This window comes from Triticum dicoccoides, chromosome 3B (genome assembly GCF_002162155.2).
Source record: "Triticum dicoccoides isolate Atlit2015 ecotype Zavitan chromosome 3B, WEW_v2.0, whole genome shotgun sequence".
Lineage (NCBI taxonomy): Eukaryota > Viridiplantae > Streptophyta > Magnoliopsida > Poales > Poaceae > Triticum > Triticum dicoccoides.
Genome location: NC_041385.1, coordinates 618,757,972 through 618,778,280, shown reverse-complemented (window position 1 = coordinate 618,778,280; position 20,309 = coordinate 618,757,972). Strand labels below are relative to the sequence as shown.

Here is a 20,309-nt window from a genome sequence, read left to right as displayed (position 1 = left end):
GCGCAACGCTCACTATTCATCCAAAGGCAGCATCGATCGGCTTCAGTTAGCAGCAGTAGCGAAGGAATCGCTCGATCGGGTTCAATTAACATCCATCGATCGATCGCTCGAGTTTAATAACGCGTAGCCTGCAGTGCAATCGCTCGGGTTCAGTTAGAGCCCAACGCCTCGCTCGGGTTCAGTTAGAGCCAATGCCTCACACACACGCGCGTACGTGTACGAGAGAAACGCGCATCGCTCGGCCCCCGACCACCCACAGTAACCGAGAACTCTCCAAAATTTTCCTCGCCCTCGCTTCTACCACGGGTTTTTCCATCATGGACGGCCCAAAGAATGTCATGCAGCTGCGTCTTCGACCCGCCCAGGACGAATAGCCCATTTTCAGTCATGATTTTTTGTCACAGAAATAGGAGCCCACCACATCTATGATGATACCGGATTTTGTCACAATTATCATCATAGAAGTGTCATAAGTATTATGACAGAAAAAAAATCATTCGGCCCAAAATGTCACAGATGTGTCTTTTTTTGTAGTGTAACCATCGGCCACTCTGTCAGCCCATGATAACGACCCAAGTTCGATGAGCCAAAGACGTGGGCCATCCACCTACTAGCCCACGCAGCGACACACCGGCACCAATGAGCCTGATGCCACCCCGTCCACTTGACAGGAGAGCTCCTACATGAGTGGAACGAGCATCCATGGCGGAGCGTGATTAATCTGTGTCGGGGAGGGGGAGAGGGCAACAAAGGCACATACGACCATTGGATCCATCACGAGGGCTAATTGCAGAGCCAGGGGGCCAGCGGGGCTTGGCTCCCCCTAATACCATGGATATGTTCCTAATGAACACATGAATAGTTCAGCTTCTGATATTTTTTTCTCTGCCTGGTCCTCCCCAACATCGTAATTTCATCAACCCTGCCTGTGCCAGTGGCGAGGGCACTGGATCCGAGCCCCTAGGCGACGGAGCCGCATCCAAAGAGTGAATGACATATATGTATCATCAATTTTTTCTATATTTGTCAATACGTAGTCACAAACAGACAAGTTGTGTAAAAAAAACCATATCACTTTTCTTCCTCTCCAATAAAGGAAAGGCGATCTCGCCAAACCTTCAGGAGAGTCTCCTCCGCGACCATCCTTCGGCGGCTCCCCGCCGTCAGTAACCTCGGTTGTGGTGGTGCCAGTGGCAGGTGAATGACGTTGGCGTTAACTTAAGCTAAGAGGATTTTCGGTCTTTGATTGTAGTTTTTCTTCTTAGCTGGTGTATTTTTATGCAGAAGCTAGTGTTCAGCTGTCTTGTCAGTTTTGTGAGATCAATGTTTACATGGATTATACTATAATCTTTATTATATAAATGAGAAAACCGTGTAGAAGAAGAGACTGAGCAATGTCGCAAGAATGAGAAGTTAAGCACAAATCGCGGCCTTTAGGATGACCGAAAATGCTAAACCTACATTGTACGGCTGTACCGCGTGCAGGATGTCTTCCCCTCTCTCTTGCATCGCCTACCTTTCGGCAACCTCCGCCATTAACGCCCCCGAGCAAATTCACGGGAAGGAACCAGCTGAGAGGGGGGAAATGTCGGCGACACGCTACCATACGCGGAAGCTAGCTACGCCCCAACCGCCTCCACTTTCCACTTCTCGTGGTAAAGCGCCACGAACTCAGTCACCACTGCCTCGCCTGCTCACTCACCTACCTCACTGCAGCCTTCGCGTGCACTCCTCTTATTATACGCTTGCATGCTTCGCAACAGTGCGCCGTAACAAAAAGGAGCCCATGGAGATCATCACCAAGCGCCCCAGGGAGAGGCGGGCCAATGCCGCCGACGGCGAGCATCTCCCGCAGCTGCTCGACTCGCCGCTCCCCACGCCGCGCCGCTCGTGCGCCTCCGCGGACGCGCCCGGCAGCCTGCGGTGCGCCGCCTCGCCGCTGCGCACGCAGGTGCCCTTCTCTTGGGAGAGCTCCCCCGGCGTGCCCAAGAGCAGCAGGGACACGCGGGAGGAGACGATGCCGCCGCCCAAGCTGCCGCCCGGGCGCTGGCCGCCGCAGTGCCCCACGAGGACCAACTGGTGCTACGGCACCGGGAGCGAGGCCAGCAGCGACGACTGCGACGCATCGTCCTTCTCCGACGCCCTGGACAGGACGTCCTCCTCGCCCGCGCGGATCGGCTCCTTCGACCGGGTCACGTCCAAGCGCTTCGAGGACATCTTCCTCGGCCGCGCCGAGAGCTTCGCCAAGGACCGGTCCCACTCCTCCCGCCACGCGCCCACGGGCGAGGCCCGCGCCGTCGTCGCCGCGTCGTCGTCCTCGGCGAGACACACGAAGCACTGGCGGCGACGCGGCAGCACGCGCCACCACGATGATGACGACGGGGAGTGGCCGAAGAGCAGCGAACCCGTGAAGGTCATGCCGCGCGTCGAGCAGATGACCCCGAGAGCCTGCGGGCTCATGGTGTTCTTCCCCTGGAGCGCGAAGCCGGCGGCCTGCGGGTTTAGGAGCCCGTCGACGATGCGTCGCGCCGGCGTCATTGATCATTCGCCCTCCCGCGGCCGCGGCAACCCCACCCTGCGCGACGCTCTGCAGGAGGACAACAAGACCGACGACATGGACGTGCAAGACCCGCCGCCGCAGCAGCCGCGCGGGGAGAAGAGGAGCCGCGAGGAATGGCAGGGCCGCGGGTGGGGCGTCTCGTCGCTGCTCGACACGAGCAAGAGGTACTGCACCGACGCACGGAAGGCCTTGAGCAAGCTATCCATCGGATTGGGCGCCGACAGTGGCAGCCCGAGAGTTGGCAGGGACAGGAGGAGCGGCAAGCAAGGTGACACGTCCACAACGACGACCGCGCCCGTCGTCGGCGCCAAGCTGACGAAACTCAAGTCTAACAGAAATTAAGGTTGGACTGGGATTGGTGGTGCTACGATAGAAGTTGCGCATGTGTATGCAGATTACTACTTACTTACTTCTTTGATCTCCATCTGTTCAGCTAGATATACTAAACTCAGTAGCAGAGCTATGGTAGTAGTACAAATTACTACTGACATATTGTTCCTGAAATTGAAATTCCTTCGGTACTGTGTATGTACTTACATTAATAAACGCCTTAGCATTCCTTAGAAGCTGTTATATGGTCCAGATTGTATCTTTATCGAGTGATTATTGAGTGACTGTCCTTAATGTAATTTCCATTCCTCCAACTCAAACCAGAGCGACAAAGAAATATAAATAATTGATCAAGGTGGCGCTTTTGTTGTGCTATTATTTATACTCAACTATTTGTAAGGAGATCAAAAATTCTTATCTCATGGATATTCACGGTGTTCTTTGTGTTTTTTTTTGTGGGTACACGGTGGTCTATATGTGACTGGTATAACTTGTGTTTATATGGATAAATGCATATAGTCTTCCTTATATATACAATATAAACTGCTTTTGTGGCCAAAGGATGTCTCTGTTTTCATTTTGGCTAAATGTAAGTCGCCTGGAAATTTATTTTGGGTCATTCGTTTTTTGCCGTAGATTTCCGCTTTGAGATTTGTGCTTTGCTCTTTTGGTTTGTCTTTTTTCTTTTTCTTTTTCTTTTTCTTTTTTGACAACCAAAGACTTTTATTCCTCAAACAATAGCAAGATCGGTTACAATATGAGGAAGGATAAATTCCGGGATTTCACTATCCCAATGCTCAGAGGATCTAGACATTAGGAAATTTTTAGCTATACTATCAGCTACAGTATTCGCATCACAAAGACAGTGAATCACATCCAGTTTTGCAAGGTCAGCACCTAGTTGCTTGCACTCCAAATAGATCATCACATCCTGACCCAGGTACTCCTCCTGATTGATCATGTCGACCTCATTGGAGTTGTCCGATTCAACAACTAGAAAATTGCATCCAATGTTCACTGCCAGAATTAGACCATTATGGATTGCCATCATCTCAGCCTTATCAAAGCATGTTTTGGGTTGGTGTTTTTGAGTGACCAAGTATTTGGGTCAGTCGATTTGCTAGGGGACTGAAGCCCATTTCCTGTGCAGTCCAGCCCTCCCCTCTCTCCCCCCTTTATTCTCTTTTTCCGTATTTCAATTTTTATGCCTATTTGCTTTTGTTTTTTGTGTTCCTTTATTAGTTCTTTATTATTTTGGTATTTTTGGGATGTTGGCTGAGTACAAATGTATGAAAACAAATACTATGCAATAGGTGGAAAAATTACACTATTATATGATATTGTTTGCATACTAAAAAAAGGTGCAATTCTCGTGCAAAGTTGTGTGTGCAAGTTTCTTTTTTTATTATCTTTCTTCTTAAAGTGTAATACCAATGAGACTATTCATTGCTTATAAAACTTCATTATTTTGTTTTTGTTTTAGTTATCATTTCATTTTCATTCTTCATTAAGGGTAATCCCAATGCCACTATTTGATTCCTTATGCATATTCTTGCATAGTTTTAAAAAGTGAAACTTTTGTGTAAATTGTGTGCAAAGAAATCGATGCTTTTTAAAGACTTTATTTATTTATTTATATTCTAAAAGGTTAATACCGATGGCACTGATTCATTCTTCCCAAGGAAATCTCATTACTTTAATTTGTTTTTGTTATTATTGCAATTTCTTGTTCTCAAAGGGTAATACCAAACCAACTAATTCATTCTTTCTTAGGAAAAATACATTTTTAATTTTGATATTTAATTTCTTTTTAAAGGGAATACCTATGCAACTAATTCATTCTTCCCTAGAAAATCTCATTATTTTGATTTTGCTTGTTTTGAATTTTTATTTCTTCTTAAAGGGTAATGTCAATGCCAATAATTCATTCTTCCCAAGAAAACCACATTACTTTGTTTTTCTTTGTTTTGTTTTTCTTTCTTACTTCTTAAAGGGTAACACCAATGCCACTAATTCATTCTTTCCTAGAGAGTCTCATTATTTTATTTTATTTTTATTATTTCATTTTCTTTGCTCTTAAAGGGTAATACCAGTGCCAATAATTCATTTATTTAAAAAACTCATTTTTGAAGAAAAAATATTCTTTATTTCATGTCCTTTCTTCCTTAATGCTAATACCGCTGCCACTAATTCATTGCTACTTAGAAAACTTCCTTTTTTGCCAAAAATGCACTATTATATACTTACTCTTGCATATATAAAAACAAATTTTGTGCGGAATTGTGTGCAAATTTTGTCTTTATTTAATTATTTATTTTGTATTTTCTTTCTTCTTAAAGGGTAATACCAACGCCACTATTTCATTCTTTCTTAGAAAACTTCATTATTATTTTTTTAAGTTTTTATTTCATTTTCCTTCTTATTTAGGGTAATACTGGTGCCCCGAATTCAACTATTATATGTTTATTCCTGCATATTGAAATAAAGAGCAATTATTATGTAAGTTGTGTGCAAATTTTGTCATTAATTGTTTTAGTTTTTATTTAAATTAATTTCTTCTTTAAGGGTACTACCAATGCTACTAATTTCACTATTGTATGTGTATTCTCGCATATTATAACAAACCGCAACTTTTGTGTAAATTTTGTCATTTTTTTGGTTTTATTTCATTTTTTATTCTTTAAGGGTAATATGAATGCCACTAATGCTTGCTTCTTAGAAAGCTTCTTTTTTACAAAATGTTTCATTACTATATATGTATTCTTGCATATTATAAAAAAGCACAAATTATGTGTAAATTGTGTGCAAATTTTGTTTTGGTTATTAATTGTTAAAAAAGAGATCTTCTTCTTAAAGGTTAATATCAATGTCACTAATCCATTCTTCCTTATAAAACTTTATTATTATTATTATTTTATTTTTAGTGGCATTAGTTCTTTCGTTGGATGTGTAAACTATGTGCATTCTTTTCCTTTTTTGTTTAATGATAATAGCAATGCCGTTAATTCATTCCTTCTTATAAAACTTTTATTGTGAAAATTCCACTATCATATGCCTATTCTCGCATATTATAAGCCACAATTTATGTGTAAACGATTTGTCTTGTGCTTTGTGTTGGCTCGGTCCAAGACATATTGAGTTAATGGGTTTGTATTGTGCTTAAATTTTTTACAAACCTAAAAGGAAATCTATATGTTGACCATTTTTGCAACTTTTTAGTTACCTGGATCTTTTTTAGTTCTGGTTTGTTTCCTCGTTTGGCTTCAACAAGCCCACCTACCAAAGATTGTATCCGGTATGTGATTCAAGTAGACATAAAAATCACCGAGCTCTTGTTGATCTACGACTGAAACAAGTATCGACTCTATGCATGAATGCCAATGTCCAGTACACCATGTGCTACAGCTGGTGATGAAGTGAGCAACTAGTAGTACTGTGGGAAGGAAGGACACAAAAGAGACTGAAAGTATTCAGTCAATTAGAGTGTACATCTATACTAAGCCACATACACGCATGTGCGGCCATGATCTAACTAGTACCGAAGGTAGCTCACTAAACCGGCACACACCATAATGACGCATAAGAACAGGAAAAGTAGTTCTAGAGAGATGAAGCTACATGAGCTTTTCACGTCGGAGCAACGAATTGGGTGACGTGCTCCAACAAAATGGATCGAGTAGGAATCTGCAAGCCAATTGACTCACAAACCTTTTTGGTCAGTCGATTGACCCAGAAACAAAATTTAGTCAACTTGCAGGTACCATGTCCCCTCTGTTTTCTTATAATCAACCATACAATAATCAAGAATAGTTCATACAATCCTTTGCAAGAGCAGTCGTTACACACCATGAAACAAAATTAGATATACCATGAATAAAATTATTTGCATCTACTTTAATATATGTAAATCGCGTGAAAATTGATTTTGGGTCAGTCGGTCTTTTTGTTCGTTGATTCCTGCTTTGAGATTTGTGCTACTCCCTCCATCTACTAATACAAGGCGACTTTCAAGTCCTGTCTAATTTTGACCATTAATTTTATTAACAAAATGTAAGTTATATGCCATAATAAGTATGCCGCTGGATGCACATTTGAAAGAACTTTTCGATAATATATATTTTATGACATACAACCCATATTTCTTGACCAAAATAATATGTCAAAGTTGGACATGAAAATGAAGTGGCCATGTATATAAAAAATGAAGGAATGCCTTTTTTCCTGGGCTACTCTATGAGTAGTTTTTGGCTGGGTTTTTTGACTGGCCACAAGTTTGGGTTAGTCGATTCCTTAACGGCTTGAAGCCCATTACCTGTGCGACCCAGCCCTTCCATCCCTCCTTTTTTCCTTCTTGTGTGTTTGTGTTTTCACTTTCTTTATTTTTGGTGTTTCTTATCTTTTGTGGCTCTTTTTGGGATATTGGGTGATTGTAAATGTAAATACACAAATACTTTAAAATATATGCGAAAATTGCACTATTATAAGATTGTTCTTTGCATACTATAAAGAAGTGCAAATTTCAATGCAAAGTTGTGAGCAAGATTTTTATTAGATTTTTTCATTTTTCTTCATCTTAAAGGGTAATATCAATGGCACTAATTCATTGTTCCTTATAAAACTTCATTGTTTTGATTTAATTTAATTTAATTTACTTTTACTTTTAAGGGAAGCACCAATGTCACTCATTCAACCCTTCTTAGGAAATTTTATTTTACAAAAATAAAATTCTTATATGCTTATTGTTGTATATTAAAAAAAAATTGTATATTGCTTGGATTGTTTTCATTGTTTTCTAGATTATTTATTTTGTTTCTTCTTAAAGGGTAATGACAATGCCACTAATTCATTGTTAACCTCATTAATTTGATTTAGTTTCAGTTTTAAATATTTTCTTTCTTCTTAAAGGATAATACCAAAACCATTAATTCATTCTTTTTTAGAAAACTTCATTGTATTCAAGGGCACTAAAAAAATCAAAATAATAAAGATTTCTTAGAAAGAATGAATTAGTGTCTTTGGTATTACCCTTTAAGAAGTAAGAAAATAATAAACCAAAACAAAATCAAGATATGAAGTTTCCTAAGAAAGGATGAATTAACGGATTTGTTATTACACATTAAAAGGAAAGAAACAGAAAAACTAAAAAATCAAAGTAATGAGGTTTTCTAAGGAAGAATTAATTAGTGGCGTTAGTATTACCCTTTAAGAAGAAAGAAAATTAAAAACATATATAAAAAGTGGATTTTATTGCATGCAATATACAAAAAAATGTTACTTTAAAAATATACAAGAATAAGCATAGAATTCCCGAAGAAGGAATGGATGAGTGAAATTGATACTACCCTTAAAAAGAAAGTAAATAAAATAAAAACTGAAAAAAAATAAAATCAAAAAAAGATTTTTTTTTTATGAGGAACAATGAATTAGTGGCATTGATATTACCCCTTAAGAAGCAAGAAAATTTATTATTTAAAAAAACTTGCACACAACTTTGCATTGAAATTGCATTTCTTTGTAGTATGTGAAGCATAATCTTATAATAGTGCAGTTTTCGCATATATTGTATATTATTTGTGTGCATACAGTTACACTCACCCAACATCCAAAATATACCCACAAAAGATAAAAAGGAAATCAAATAATAAAGAAAAGCAAAAAACAAATATAAACAGAAGAAGGAAAAAAGGAGGGACGGAAGGGTTGGATCGCACAAGTAATGGGCTTCAGGCTGTTAAGGAATTAACTGAAGCAAACCTCTGGCCAATCAACAAAACCAGCCCAAAACTACTCAAAGAACAACCCAGGAAAAAAGGTACTCCCTGCATTTTTATATACAAGGACACTTCATTTTTGTGTCAAACTTTGACTTATAATTTTGGTCAAGAAAATATGGATTTGTATGTCATCAAAAATATATTATCGAAGAGTACTTTCAAATGTGCATCTGCGGCATACTTTTTGGCATATAACTTAGATTCTCTTGGTAAAATTAATGCTCAAAATTAGACAGACATGTTAAGTGGCCTTTTATTAGTAGATGGAGGGAGTAGCACAAATCTCAAAGCAGGAATCAATGAACAAGAGTATCGACTGACCCAAAATCAATTTCCAGGCGATTTACATATATTAAAGTGGATGCAAATAGTGGAGTCCATGGTATAGCTAATTTTGTTTTGTCCCAAATCTTGTGTAATATTAGTGAGTAGTTTCCCATGGTGTCTCATGACTGCCCTTGCAAACGATTGTATGAAATACTCTTGATTGTTGTATGATTGGTTATAAAAAACAGAGGGGACAAGCAACATGCAAGTTGACTAAATTTTGTTTTTAGTTCAGTGGACTGACCAAAAAGTTCTAACAGTCGATTTGCTTGCAGATTCCTGCTCGATCGTTTCTGTTGGATCACGTCACCTTGGTCCGTTGCTCCGACGTGAATAGCTCCCGTAGCTCCATCTCTCTGTAACTACTTCTCCTGTTCTCATGTCATTATTGCATGCGCCGATTTAGTGTGTTAGCTTCGGTACTAGTTAATCATGGCCCCACCTGCGTGTCTGTAGGTCAGTATATATGTACACTCTGATTTTGACTGAATACTTCTAGTCTCTTTTCTGTCCTTCCCTCCCACAGTTTATGTGTACTACTAGTTGCTCACTTCATCAGCCAGCTATGGCACATGGCCCGCTGGACATTGGCATTCATGCATCGGGTCGATACTTGTTTCAGGCGTAGATCAGCAAGAGCTCGGTGATTTTTATGTCTACTTGGATCACACACCGGATACAATGTTTGCTAGGTGGGTTACTTCGAGCCAAACGAGGAAACCGACCATAATTAAAAAAGATTTTAGGTAACTGAAAAGTTGCAAGAATGGTCAACATATACTTCCTCCGTTCCTAAATATTTGTCTTTCTAGACATTTCAACAAGTGACTACATACGGAGCAAAATGAGTGAATCTACACTCTAAAATATGTCTACATACGGATGTATGTAGTAGTCCATTTGAAATGTCTAGAAAAATAAATATTTAGGAACGGAGGGAGTAGATTTCATTTTAGGTCCATAACACAAGATTAAGCACAATACAAACTCAATAACTCGATAGGTCTCGACTGAGGCAACAACAAAGCACAATACAAATATATTTACACCTAAATTGTGGATTATAATATACAAGAATAAGCATATAACAGTGTAATTTTCAGAAAAGAATTATAATAAGGAATGAATTAATGGCATTGGTCTTACCCTTAAAGTAAAGATAAAACATTGCACATAATATACACATCCAACAAAAGATCTAATGCCACTAAAATATAAAAATAAAGTTTTATGAGGAAGGATGAATTAGTGGTATAGAAATTACCCGTTAAGAAGAAGATTAAAAATTGAAAAACTAATAACTTAAACAAACAATGACAAAATATGCACTCAATTTACACAGAATTTGTGCTTTTTAAAAATATGCAAGAATACATATATAATACTAGACTTTTTACAAAAAAAAAGCTTTCTAAGAAGCAATGCATTAGTGGCATTCATATTACCCTAAAAACATAAAACAAAATCCACATAATGAGTTTCTTTAAGAACAAATGAATTAGTGGCACTGGTATGCCCCTTTGAGAACAAAGAAATGAAATAATAACTTAAAAAATCTAAATAGTGAGGTTTTCTAGGAAACAATGAATTAGTAGCATTGGTGTTACCATTTAAGAAGAAAGAAAATAAAAAATTGAAAACAAATAAAATCAATGTAAGGAGGGTTTTTTACGGAAGTAATGAGCTTTTCTAGGGAAGAATGAAACATTTGAACAAATAAAATCTAAAACAAAATCAAAATATTGAGGTTTGCTAGGGAAGAATGAACTCCTCGGATTAGTATTACCCTTTAAGAAGAAAGAAAAAATAAAAAATGTTTTGTTCTAAGAAAGAATGAATTAGTGGGTTTGGTATTCCCCTTTAAGAAGAAGAAATTGAAATGATAACAAAAATAAATTAAAATAATGAGGTTTTCTTGTGAAGAATGAATTAATGGCATCGGTATTACCCTTTTAAGAAGAAAGATAATAATAAAAAACTTGTGCACACAACTTTGCACTAAAATTGCACCTTTTTTGGTATGCAAACAATAATCATATAATAGTGTAATTTTCCCACATATTGCGTAGTGTTTGTGTGTATACATTTGTACTAACCCAACATCTCAAAGTACCCAAATAATAAAACTAATAAAGGAACACAAAAAACAAAAGCAAATAGGCATAAAAAAAATAGAACAAAGGGAGGGAGAGAGTGGATGGTGGGGCTGCACAGGAAATGGACTTCAGCCCACTAGTAAATCAACTGACCCAAATATGTGGTAAGTCAAAAACACCAGCCCAAAACAACTCAAAGAACAAACCAAGAAAAAAAAACAGAGCGCAAATCTCAAAGCTGAAATCTACGGCAAAAAGTCGAATGACCCAAAATCAATTTTCAGGCGACTTGCATTTAGCTAAAATGTGAGGGTATATACTATGTCGATATGTACTTTGATGCTCTTTCAGGCACTAATTTCAGTGCAAATTATGTAAAGCAAAGCTTGTGGTCTTCATTGTGATCAGAACAGAGCACGCAATCTAATAATCAAATGGTAATCGCTTCTTTGTAGTAATTCGGACGAAGCGATTAGGAAGTTCTTAAAATAGCTAGCTTGGGAGAAACCGCACAAACATAGCCTCCTATCTAGGGACATGTTTGCACCAAATCTAGGGAGGGACATGTTTGTGTTGACTATACTTGAAATGGCCCGGCTTACCCGCTTGACCTCGAGTTCTCTGAGCTTCCTGTTCTCTCTCCGGGCCTTAGGACCTCGATATATATGCAGAGCGTAGCTCCTCCTGTGAATGCCAATTGACCAAAATAAGGAGGAGCCTCACCAACTAAGGAGGCCCAAACAGGACAGTTTTTGTGTACATTCTCCTGTTCCTGCCATGGAGGCTTGGAGGAGGAATGCCCTGCGCTGCGCGCTTCTCGTGCTGCTCCTCGCCGTTTCAAGTGAGCGCCGCCTCCCTCGGTCACCGTCGACAGGCGATGTGCTTCCCGTGGCGCATGCATGTTTCTTTCAATTTTCATTGTTATGGCTGTGTGATTGCTTGCAGGCGGGGTGGCGAGGGCTCAGATGGGCGAGTGCTGGAGCACGGACATGGGGTACGGCATCTGCGTGAAGCCCGCGGGGTGCAGAGCTGCCTGCCATGCACTCGGCAAGAACGACGGCCAGTGCAACGGGGGCTACTTCTGGCCGGTCTGCGAGTGCCTGTCTCCACACTGCCACTAGGATCGGATTGGTGTTGCTACTAGGCAGGCAGGCGCCTCGTCTCCTTGTCCGTCCGTCGTCAGTTGAGCACCTCCACTTGAGCAGCTGCAGCCTGCGACGTTGTAGCAAGTTACGGCTAGCTACGTGTGCGTTAAAACTTGAAGTATGGTTTGAGGCATCCCCGCCCTTTTGGCCCGCATTGCTGTTTATTTTATAAAATGGCAACACAAAGTACATATTGGTTTACATGATAAATACTTGATCTCAAAGCTTTGGCATGTTCGAACCACCGTCTCTGATTCAATTATTTTTTCTAGCATGGAACATGCACTTGTGTTTTTCTTTTTTTTCGTGAATATACAAAAATTGCGTATCTTTTCATCGGTAGAAAACACTAGAATGAGAACAAAGGGGGTACATCACATTCACAACCAAAGATGACGTAAATATGGTGCCCGGATTAGAGAGATATAAGATGCTCGGTCCAAACAGAAGTCACAATACATCACTAAACCACCATGACAAAGAGAAACATCCCTGACCGAAACGATGCCCCAAGTCTCAAGAAACGATCACCGGGTATGCCACTAGCAAACAAGACGACACCTTCATGAAAGGGAACGGCGCTGACGTTATCATCATCCGACCTATACCTGGCCATACCTCGGGCCGGGCCGGGCTTCAGGCCAGGCCTAGCCAAGCCCGACACAAAAAACCAGGGCCCGAGCCCGGCCCGACCCGGCCATCGGGCCTGTTTTCTGGGCCCGAGCCCGGCCCGAACACGTAAAAGCCCGTTGGGCTTCGGGCCAGCCCGACACGACCTTCAGGAAAACATGAAAACGATTGGCCCGGGCCGGGCTTCGGGCTCAAAATCTAGGCCCGAGCCCGGCCCGGGGTAGCGTCGGGCCGGGCCGGGCCGGGCTTCCCATGGCCACGTCTAGTCCGATCCAAAGAACCGAACCTGGTGTTTCCCCCGATGCTCGAAGAGGGGCATGAAGATAGGTCGTCACAACACCATCATGAAGGAGAACGACACTAACGTCGTCGCCATCCGATCTGAAGAACCGGGCCTGGGGTTTTCCCCAGTGCTCGAATAGGGGCGCAAAGAAAGGTCATGCAGCGCCTTAATAAAGGGGAACGATGCTAACATCGCCGCCATCCGATCCGAAGAATCGGGCCTAGGATTTCCCCCAGTGCTCGAATAGGGGCACAGAGAAAGGTCATGCAGCGCCTTAATGAAGGTGAACGACATTGATGTCGTCGTCATCTGATCCAAAGAACTAGACCTTGGGTTTTCTCTGGTACTCAAAGATGGGCACGGAGAAAGGTCGTGGCAACACCTCCGAGAAGGGGACGGCACCCTCATGTATCACCTCTGCCAGCATCAACAAGCCGACCGGGGATTTCCCATGGCCTATGTTCGAACAATCCCAAATTTATCGGGACAAGATCTGAAGACGGGGAACATGTCGCTAGCATGCAGCCAGCCAAACAAATCTTGGAGATCCGGTTTCATGACTTCCTAGAAGTTCTGATAGAGCTCGGTAGAAAAACCATCCGGACCCGGGGTTTCGTTGTGCTCCATTAGAAAAACTGTCTTTCTAATTCCCACTTCGGAATTGGAGCTGTTAGAAGGCTATTTTCCTCATCAGAGACCTAGGGAATGCCATATGTTCGGGACTCATCCTTCTTCTGGGGCTCCGAAGAAATGTTTATAATAATTGGTGATGTAAGATTTAAGTTGCTAATGCCCCTCAATCGTGCCTTCCTCCTGCTGTAGTGAATGAATAAGTATCTTCCGGTGTCTACCATTGACGACACCATGAAAATAACTAGTATTCGAATCACATTTCAGGATAAATCGAGAGTTAAAATGTTGGTATCATTTGAGCTCCTCTTCACGCAGCATCTGAGCTATATGTGCACTCTATTGATTCTTGATCTCAATTTCATGCTCAGATAGTGGTCTAACCTCTGTAAAGTTTCTAATTCATCAATAATAAATGAAAGACGAAACTTCTTCTTTTTAAGGATACCCACAGTATGCCTAGTCCATCCACCAAAGAACTTTTCGTATAGCACGTATTTTGTTATTCTGTTTGTGTATTGAGGTAATACCGGGCAACCAGCTTCTCCCAGACCTCCTTGACCATATCTAATCCCCCAACCAAGTTGCGAACTTGAATTGAAGTTGATGCGTTTCTGGTGCCACAGGCCTACACGGCAAAGCTTTCATTCATGCGTGGCTAAACGTACAAACGTGGCACAGAGATGAAAAGCACAATAATGTCTGCGGGCCATTTCATGTCGATGATAGAATCGCCTTCAAGGCAGAACCTAGCTTGACGCTTCACCGAGGTTCTACGAGGCAGGACGGAGCCCTCGTCTCATCGTCCACGAATAATTCACCACAAGAAAATAACCCGTGGCCTGCGGGAGGTATCCGCCGCAGTTTACTCCAGGGCCGCCGGTTCCGGTAAATCCCTTCCTCGACCAGGACAGGCCACCACCAGGCCCACCACTACCGCCGCAGCAGGGCACGCAGGACACGAGCAGTCCCTGCTCCTCCGTGCTCCACCACTGCCGCGAAATCCTTCCAATCCAGGGCGCACCTCACCGACGGCCTCTCGCACGCCCAGCGCGACCGCGTAGCAGAGCAGAGCAGATCGATCGCAACAACGGCGCATCCGGAATTTCACCCTGCACCCGATCGGCAGGCAGCGGGAGACCGGGGGTGAAAAGGCGAGGCGAGCAGCACGACGGGACGGGTAGGGCGACACCCGCGAGTGTGTGCTCTGACGTGACCACGGGGCTCAATGATGGAGCCCGGCGCCGCAACGAGGGCGTCACGAGGCCATGACCCCGCCACGTACGCGGCCGCGGAGGAGCTGAGGCCATCTCCACCGCGCGACCCCAAAAAGTTCGGGTCTATCCATTTGGGTTTAAACGGACAAATAAAGCGGCCCAACGCGTAATTCCATTTGTAAAATGACGTCCGCTTCTAGTCCGCTTTGCCCCATCTCAAGCCCAAATTTGATGTGGCTTTGCGGTCGAGCGGACATCGAGCGGACGCTTTCTCGTCCGCCCCGTCCGCGTCTGGACCCACTTGTCACTCACTCATCACTCCCACTGGTCTCTCCCTCCCTTTTTTTCTCTCTCTCTCCTCGTCACAGCAGCTACAGCAGCGGCGAGCTCCTTGGCAAAACGCGGCAGGGCCGGTGCTGCTGGGGGCGCGGCGGCGCGCACGGACGCGCTGACGGGCGTGGCCCCGGCGAGAGAGCGAGGCGCGGGTGAGCCCAGCGGCATCGACCGGGACCTCGCCTCCTCGATGAGCCTCTCGGCCAGCGGCGCGTCGCCGGCCACGGAGCGGTACGGCATGCCGCGGAGGCCCTGCGACCGCAGCCCGCGGTCCAGGCGCCGAGGCCTCCACCACTCCCATTCCAGCGCCCGCACGGCGCACCAGGCGATGGCCGCGCCCACGACCACGTACAGCAGCTCCCGTGGACAAGAACCCGACGATCCCATCACGCTCGTCGTCAGGGCGAGGCAGGGCCGGCGGCGAGCGTGGCAAGGCGATGCGGGGAGAAGCGTGCGAGCCGCGGGCGTGCTAGGCGGCAGGCGACCTGCGGGCGCGTACAGCCTTGCCCGGCTGTTGCTGCCCAGCGGGCACGGCGGGCGTGCGCGCTTGCCGCTGCACTTCCACCCACGACGCGGCGCACGCGCTCCAGCTCGTGCAGCGGGGGCGGGGGCGGGGCCACGAGCGGCTGGGCGGCGCCGTGGGGAGCGGTGGTCGGGGGAGGAGGGGGAGCGGGACGACGTGGGCGGGCGGGCTCGGCGAGCGCGGCAGGGCGACGAGATTTCTGGGGCGGTGGGGCGGACGTTTTTGGGTCGCTCTGCCGCGGTGGGCGCCTCGAACATAAGCCGGACACGCATGTCCGTTCACGTCCCCATTACCATCCCAAACAAACAAAATCCGGACAAAACGGATGTCTGTTTGGGGTCGTGCGGTGGAGTTGGCCTGAGATCGCCGCGTCCCACCACGTGGGTCGTGCGCCCTCCCTCATTGTCGTCTCGAGCTCCAGGCGTACGCGTCCATGCGCAACGCGACGCCGGCCGGTGCGGCGTCCTCCTCCCGGCGCACGCACAGCTCCAACTTCCAAGTGGCGACGAGGCGTGGCAATCACATCACATGATTGACCGATTCGCCGCCTTCCGCTTTCTCATCGGCGTCCACATGATCACTCGTGCATCTGCATAATCTGCTCTGAACTTCGACAGCTCACGGTCGACAGGGCGAAGAGCGCGACTGCACATGAATCATGCGTCACCGGTCGTGATCCCCGGCTTGTACGTACTCATGTACAAAGTGGCGCCACTAATCATGGCTCTTCATGTGGCAAGGAAAACCCGGCCTACTACAAATAATTTCTCACTCACCGGTTGATGAATGAATGATCTCTGGAGTTAAGTACTACTAGGCCAATCAGATCTTATCAGTCCTATCCAACGGCCACTTTACTTTACCATACCAATCAGCAGATGGCATTCAAAACGCCGCACGAGCTCCGTTCCATTTTTTCCTCCCCGGCGAGAGAAAAGGGAGCATCCAAGAAAAGCCTCTACCTGTGTCCTGAGCGAGACGCTAGCTTTTCCAGCGAGACCGCTTTTCCGGCGTAGCAGCCGTAAGATCTTGCCTAAGATCTCGGCAAGGGGCGCGCGAGCTCCACAAGTAGCTAGCTGCCGCTGCTGCGGCCCAGCGTCGTAAATTCAGGCATGGCATGTGGCAGCTTTTTAGAAACTTGACCAGTGCCCCTCCGCAAACAAACAAGCAAACCACATACACCAACCATTCAACTCCATCATCAGGCACGGTGAGCATTTTGACGAAAAGAGAAAAAAACAGTGCAAAGGGCTCATGCCTTGCATATGCCAGTAGCCTTGCAGTACAGTACAATTCACAGGACAATCTTTTCTTAACTTCTACCAGTAAGCAGTAACATTAAACTTCTACTACTAGAGTAGAGTAGTGAGCAGTAGTACTAACATTTATCAGTCATTTACTAGGGTCATAGAACAAACTCAGATTCAGACTTAAGAGAAAGTAAGTAGTATACGCAACACAGCATAATGCGCCACTAGAGGTGTTTGGTTTGGAAATGCTGAAAACTTGCAACTCCCAATTCATCACACGGTACTGTATGAGACACCAGTTACACTAAATCATGTAGCAGTAGTAGTAAAGACTACACGCAGAGCCCATTTCTTATCTCGACTTTGGTACAACTAGGAAATTAAAATCTAGTACTACTGAGTACAAGTCATCAGTGGATTGGAACCTTTTTGAATCTGGATCAGACGGCCGGCGGGGAGCAGTCCGGGCACCGGACGAGGCCGTTCTCGTTGCAGCCGGCGCAGGTGCGGAACCCGCCGCCGCCCTTGAGGCTGTACCGCTTGTGGCTCCCGTCGCAGCTGCCGCACAGCACGTAGCGCTCGCCGCCGCACCGCGCGCAGGCGGCGAGGGGCGCGGCGCCGGCCACGACGCGCCGCAGCTCGCCCGACTCGTGCAGGCGGCGGAGCTCCTCGGCGCCGCCGAGGTGGCGGCCGCCGACGAAGACCTGGGGCAGCGTGATCCGGCGGGCGCGCGGGAGCAGCGCCGTGAGCTCCTCGAGGTAGCGCGCGTCCATGGCGAGGTCGCGCTCGTCGACGGAGGCCCGGAGCCCGCGCAGGATGGCGCGCGCGGCGCGGCAGTCCTCGTAGGTGCCCCGGATGACGTGGAGGGAGGTGTAGTAGAGCACGACGCGGCGGTCCGCCTCGGCGGCGGGCGGCGGCGCCTGCAGGGTGCGGAGCGCGCGGAGGGCGGAGGCGGCGATGCGGACGCGGTGGAAGACTCGGGCGGCGGAGGGGGAGCACGGGGCCGTGTGCGGCGGCTGCGGCGGGGACGGGGAGGGCGCGGCCGGGTCGGAGCGGAGGAGGGCCTGGAGATCCTTGAGGGAGGGCGAGTTGAAGGAGAGGCGCGGCGAGGCGGCGGCGAGCGCCGTGGAGGAGCAGGTGGAGGCGGAGGTGGGGGAGGAGGAGCGCGTCTTGACCCAGGGCAGCCACATGGGGAAGCCGGAGATGGGGAAGATAGAGAGGGAGGAGATGCCGAGATGGGGACTCGTTTGGTTTTCAGTTTGGGAGCGGGGCGGGGGGAAGCGTGTGGCCCTAGCTGGACTAGTTTCGTTTCGTTTTGGTTTTTCACCCTTTTTCAGTTGCGAGGTTTGGAATTTGAAGGAGGGTTGTTTGTTTTTTCATTTTAGCCCTTGGAAGCTGTGAGGTTTTTTATGGCCAACACTCGTGCATGTTTTCTTTTTTCTTTTTTTTTTTGAAACTCATCACAACTTTATTTAACCCTCCCACTCAGGGATCTCGTCTGCGACAAAGTGCAAAATGAAATCTGGGGGCATATGAAGCCACACCTTACAAAGATTATTTACTACCGCCTCTCTAGCTAACGAATGAGCCACTCTGTTAGCTTCCCGTCGTACCCACGAAATTTTCCAGCTTTCCCTCGTCGCCAGCAAGTGCTTGACATCCTCCACTATCGGCCCTAGCACTGAGAGATCTTTCTCCTTGTTTTGAAGTTTGCCAACAATCTTTCTACAGTCCATCTCGATGTGGATCCTGGCTATGTTCAGGTCAAGCGCCATCTGAGCAGCTCTTTTGCATGCAAGAAGCTCTACCCTCGCCGGATCACTCCCCAGTGGGAGGACGTAGCACGCTCCACCCAAGTAGGCGCCTTCATGGTTTCTGAAAATCATCCCAGCACCCCCAGTCTCGCCCCCCTTGGACGTAGCTCCGTCGACATTTACCTTGGCCCATCCTTCCTCCGGGGGCCGCCACCTTTCCTTCAGCGCCGGCTGGCCTTGCTTTTTTTTGCGACCATGTATGCCTTGCCACTCGCCCATGAGGTGAAAAACCCTGCGCGCAATCTCCTCCGCATCTTCGATACGCTTGCCATCTCGAGCATTGTTTCTTGCAAGCCATAGCGCATATGTTCCTTGCACCATAACAGCGCGTTCATCATCAGACGCCTTCTCGAGCCACGTAAGAAGCCACCTCGACAACGCACTCTGGGGGTAGACTGACTCCGGCGGGATCACCACCGGTACCCCCAACTCCGAATGCATTATCTTCCAGAACTTTGCCGAATGATAGCAGCCCCAGAAGCGGTGGTGAATCGTTTCCTCCCTGCCGCACGCAACACAGAAGACGCCCTGCTTGATCTTCCTCCTCAACAGTTCAGCTCCGACCGCCAGCCCGTTCCTGATCAGACGCCACATATGGATCTTTACTTTGCCCGGCGCCACTGTATCCCACAGGTTTATCCATGCCCTGTGATCTGCCACCGAGGAAGATGACTTCGGCCGTCCGGATTGTGACGCCCCCGATTCAATCGTACACTAATCATGCACGCAAATGTGTACGATCAAGATCAGGGACTCACGGGAAGATATCACAACACAACTCTACAAATAAAATAAGTCATACAAGCATCATAATACAAGCCAGGGGCCTCGAGGGCTCGAATACAAGTGCTCGATCAGAGACGAGTCAGCGGAAGCAACAAAATCTGAGTACAGACATAAGTTAAACAGGGTGCCATAAGATGGCTAGCACAAACTGGGATACAGATCGAAAGAGGAGCAGGCCTCCTGCCTGGGATCCTCCTAGGTCACTCCTGGTCGTCGTCAGCGGGCAGCACGTAGTAGTAGGCACCTCCGGTGTAGTAGGGGTCGTCGTCGACGGTGGCGTCTGGCTCCTGGACTCCAGCATCTGGTTGCGACAACCAGAAAGGAAGGAAAAGGGGGAAAAGGGGGGAGAAAGCAACCGTGAGTACTCATCCAAAGTACTCGCAAGCAAGGAACTACACTACATATGCATGGGTATATGTGTAAGGAGGCCATATCAGTGGACTGAACTGCAGAATGCCAGAATAAGAGGGGGATAGCTAGTCTTATCGAAGACTACGCTTCTGGTCACCTTCGTCTTGCAACAGGCAGAAGAGGGTAGGTCGAAGTCCTCCAAGTAGCATCTCCAAGTAACATCTCATAGCATAATCCTACCCGGCGATCCCCTCCTCATA

General features: G+C 46.2%; 2 protein-coding genes across 2 annotated transcripts; one reads left to right on the top strand and one right to left on the bottom strand.

Moving 5' to 3' along the window:
• The first annotated feature begins 1,404 nt into the window (after window positions 1-1,404).
• LOC119281670 lies at window positions 1,405-3,214 on the top strand. Its single transcript, XM_037562138.1, has one exon. It carries the CDS (start codon window positions 1,439-1,441, stop codon window positions 2,900-2,902), a length of 1,464 nt encoding a protein of 487 aa, XP_037418035.1. The 5' UTR covers window positions 1,405-1,438; the 3' UTR covers window positions 2,903-3,214.
• Window positions 3,215-17,181: 13,967 nt separating this feature from the next.
• Window positions 17,182-18,407, bottom strand: LOC119277464 (uncharacterized protein At5g39865-like). Its single transcript, XM_037558746.1, has one exon. It carries the CDS (start codon window positions 18,286-18,288, stop codon window positions 17,539-17,541), a length of 750 nt encoding a protein of 249 aa, XP_037414643.1. The 5' UTR covers window positions 18,289-18,407; the 3' UTR covers window positions 17,182-17,538.
• Window positions 18,408-20,309: the final 1,902 nt, after the last annotated feature.

What these genes read in the sequence shown, in the direction of transcription:
- LOC119281670 (XM_037562138.1), top strand. Translation starts at nt 1,439, where the DNA reads ATGACCGAAAATGCTAAACCTACATTGTACGGCTGTACCGCGTGCAGG.
- LOC119277464 (XM_037558746.1), bottom strand. Translation starts at nt 18,288, where the DNA reads ATGTGGCTGCCCTGGGTCAAGACGCGCTCCTCCTCCCCCACCTCCGCC.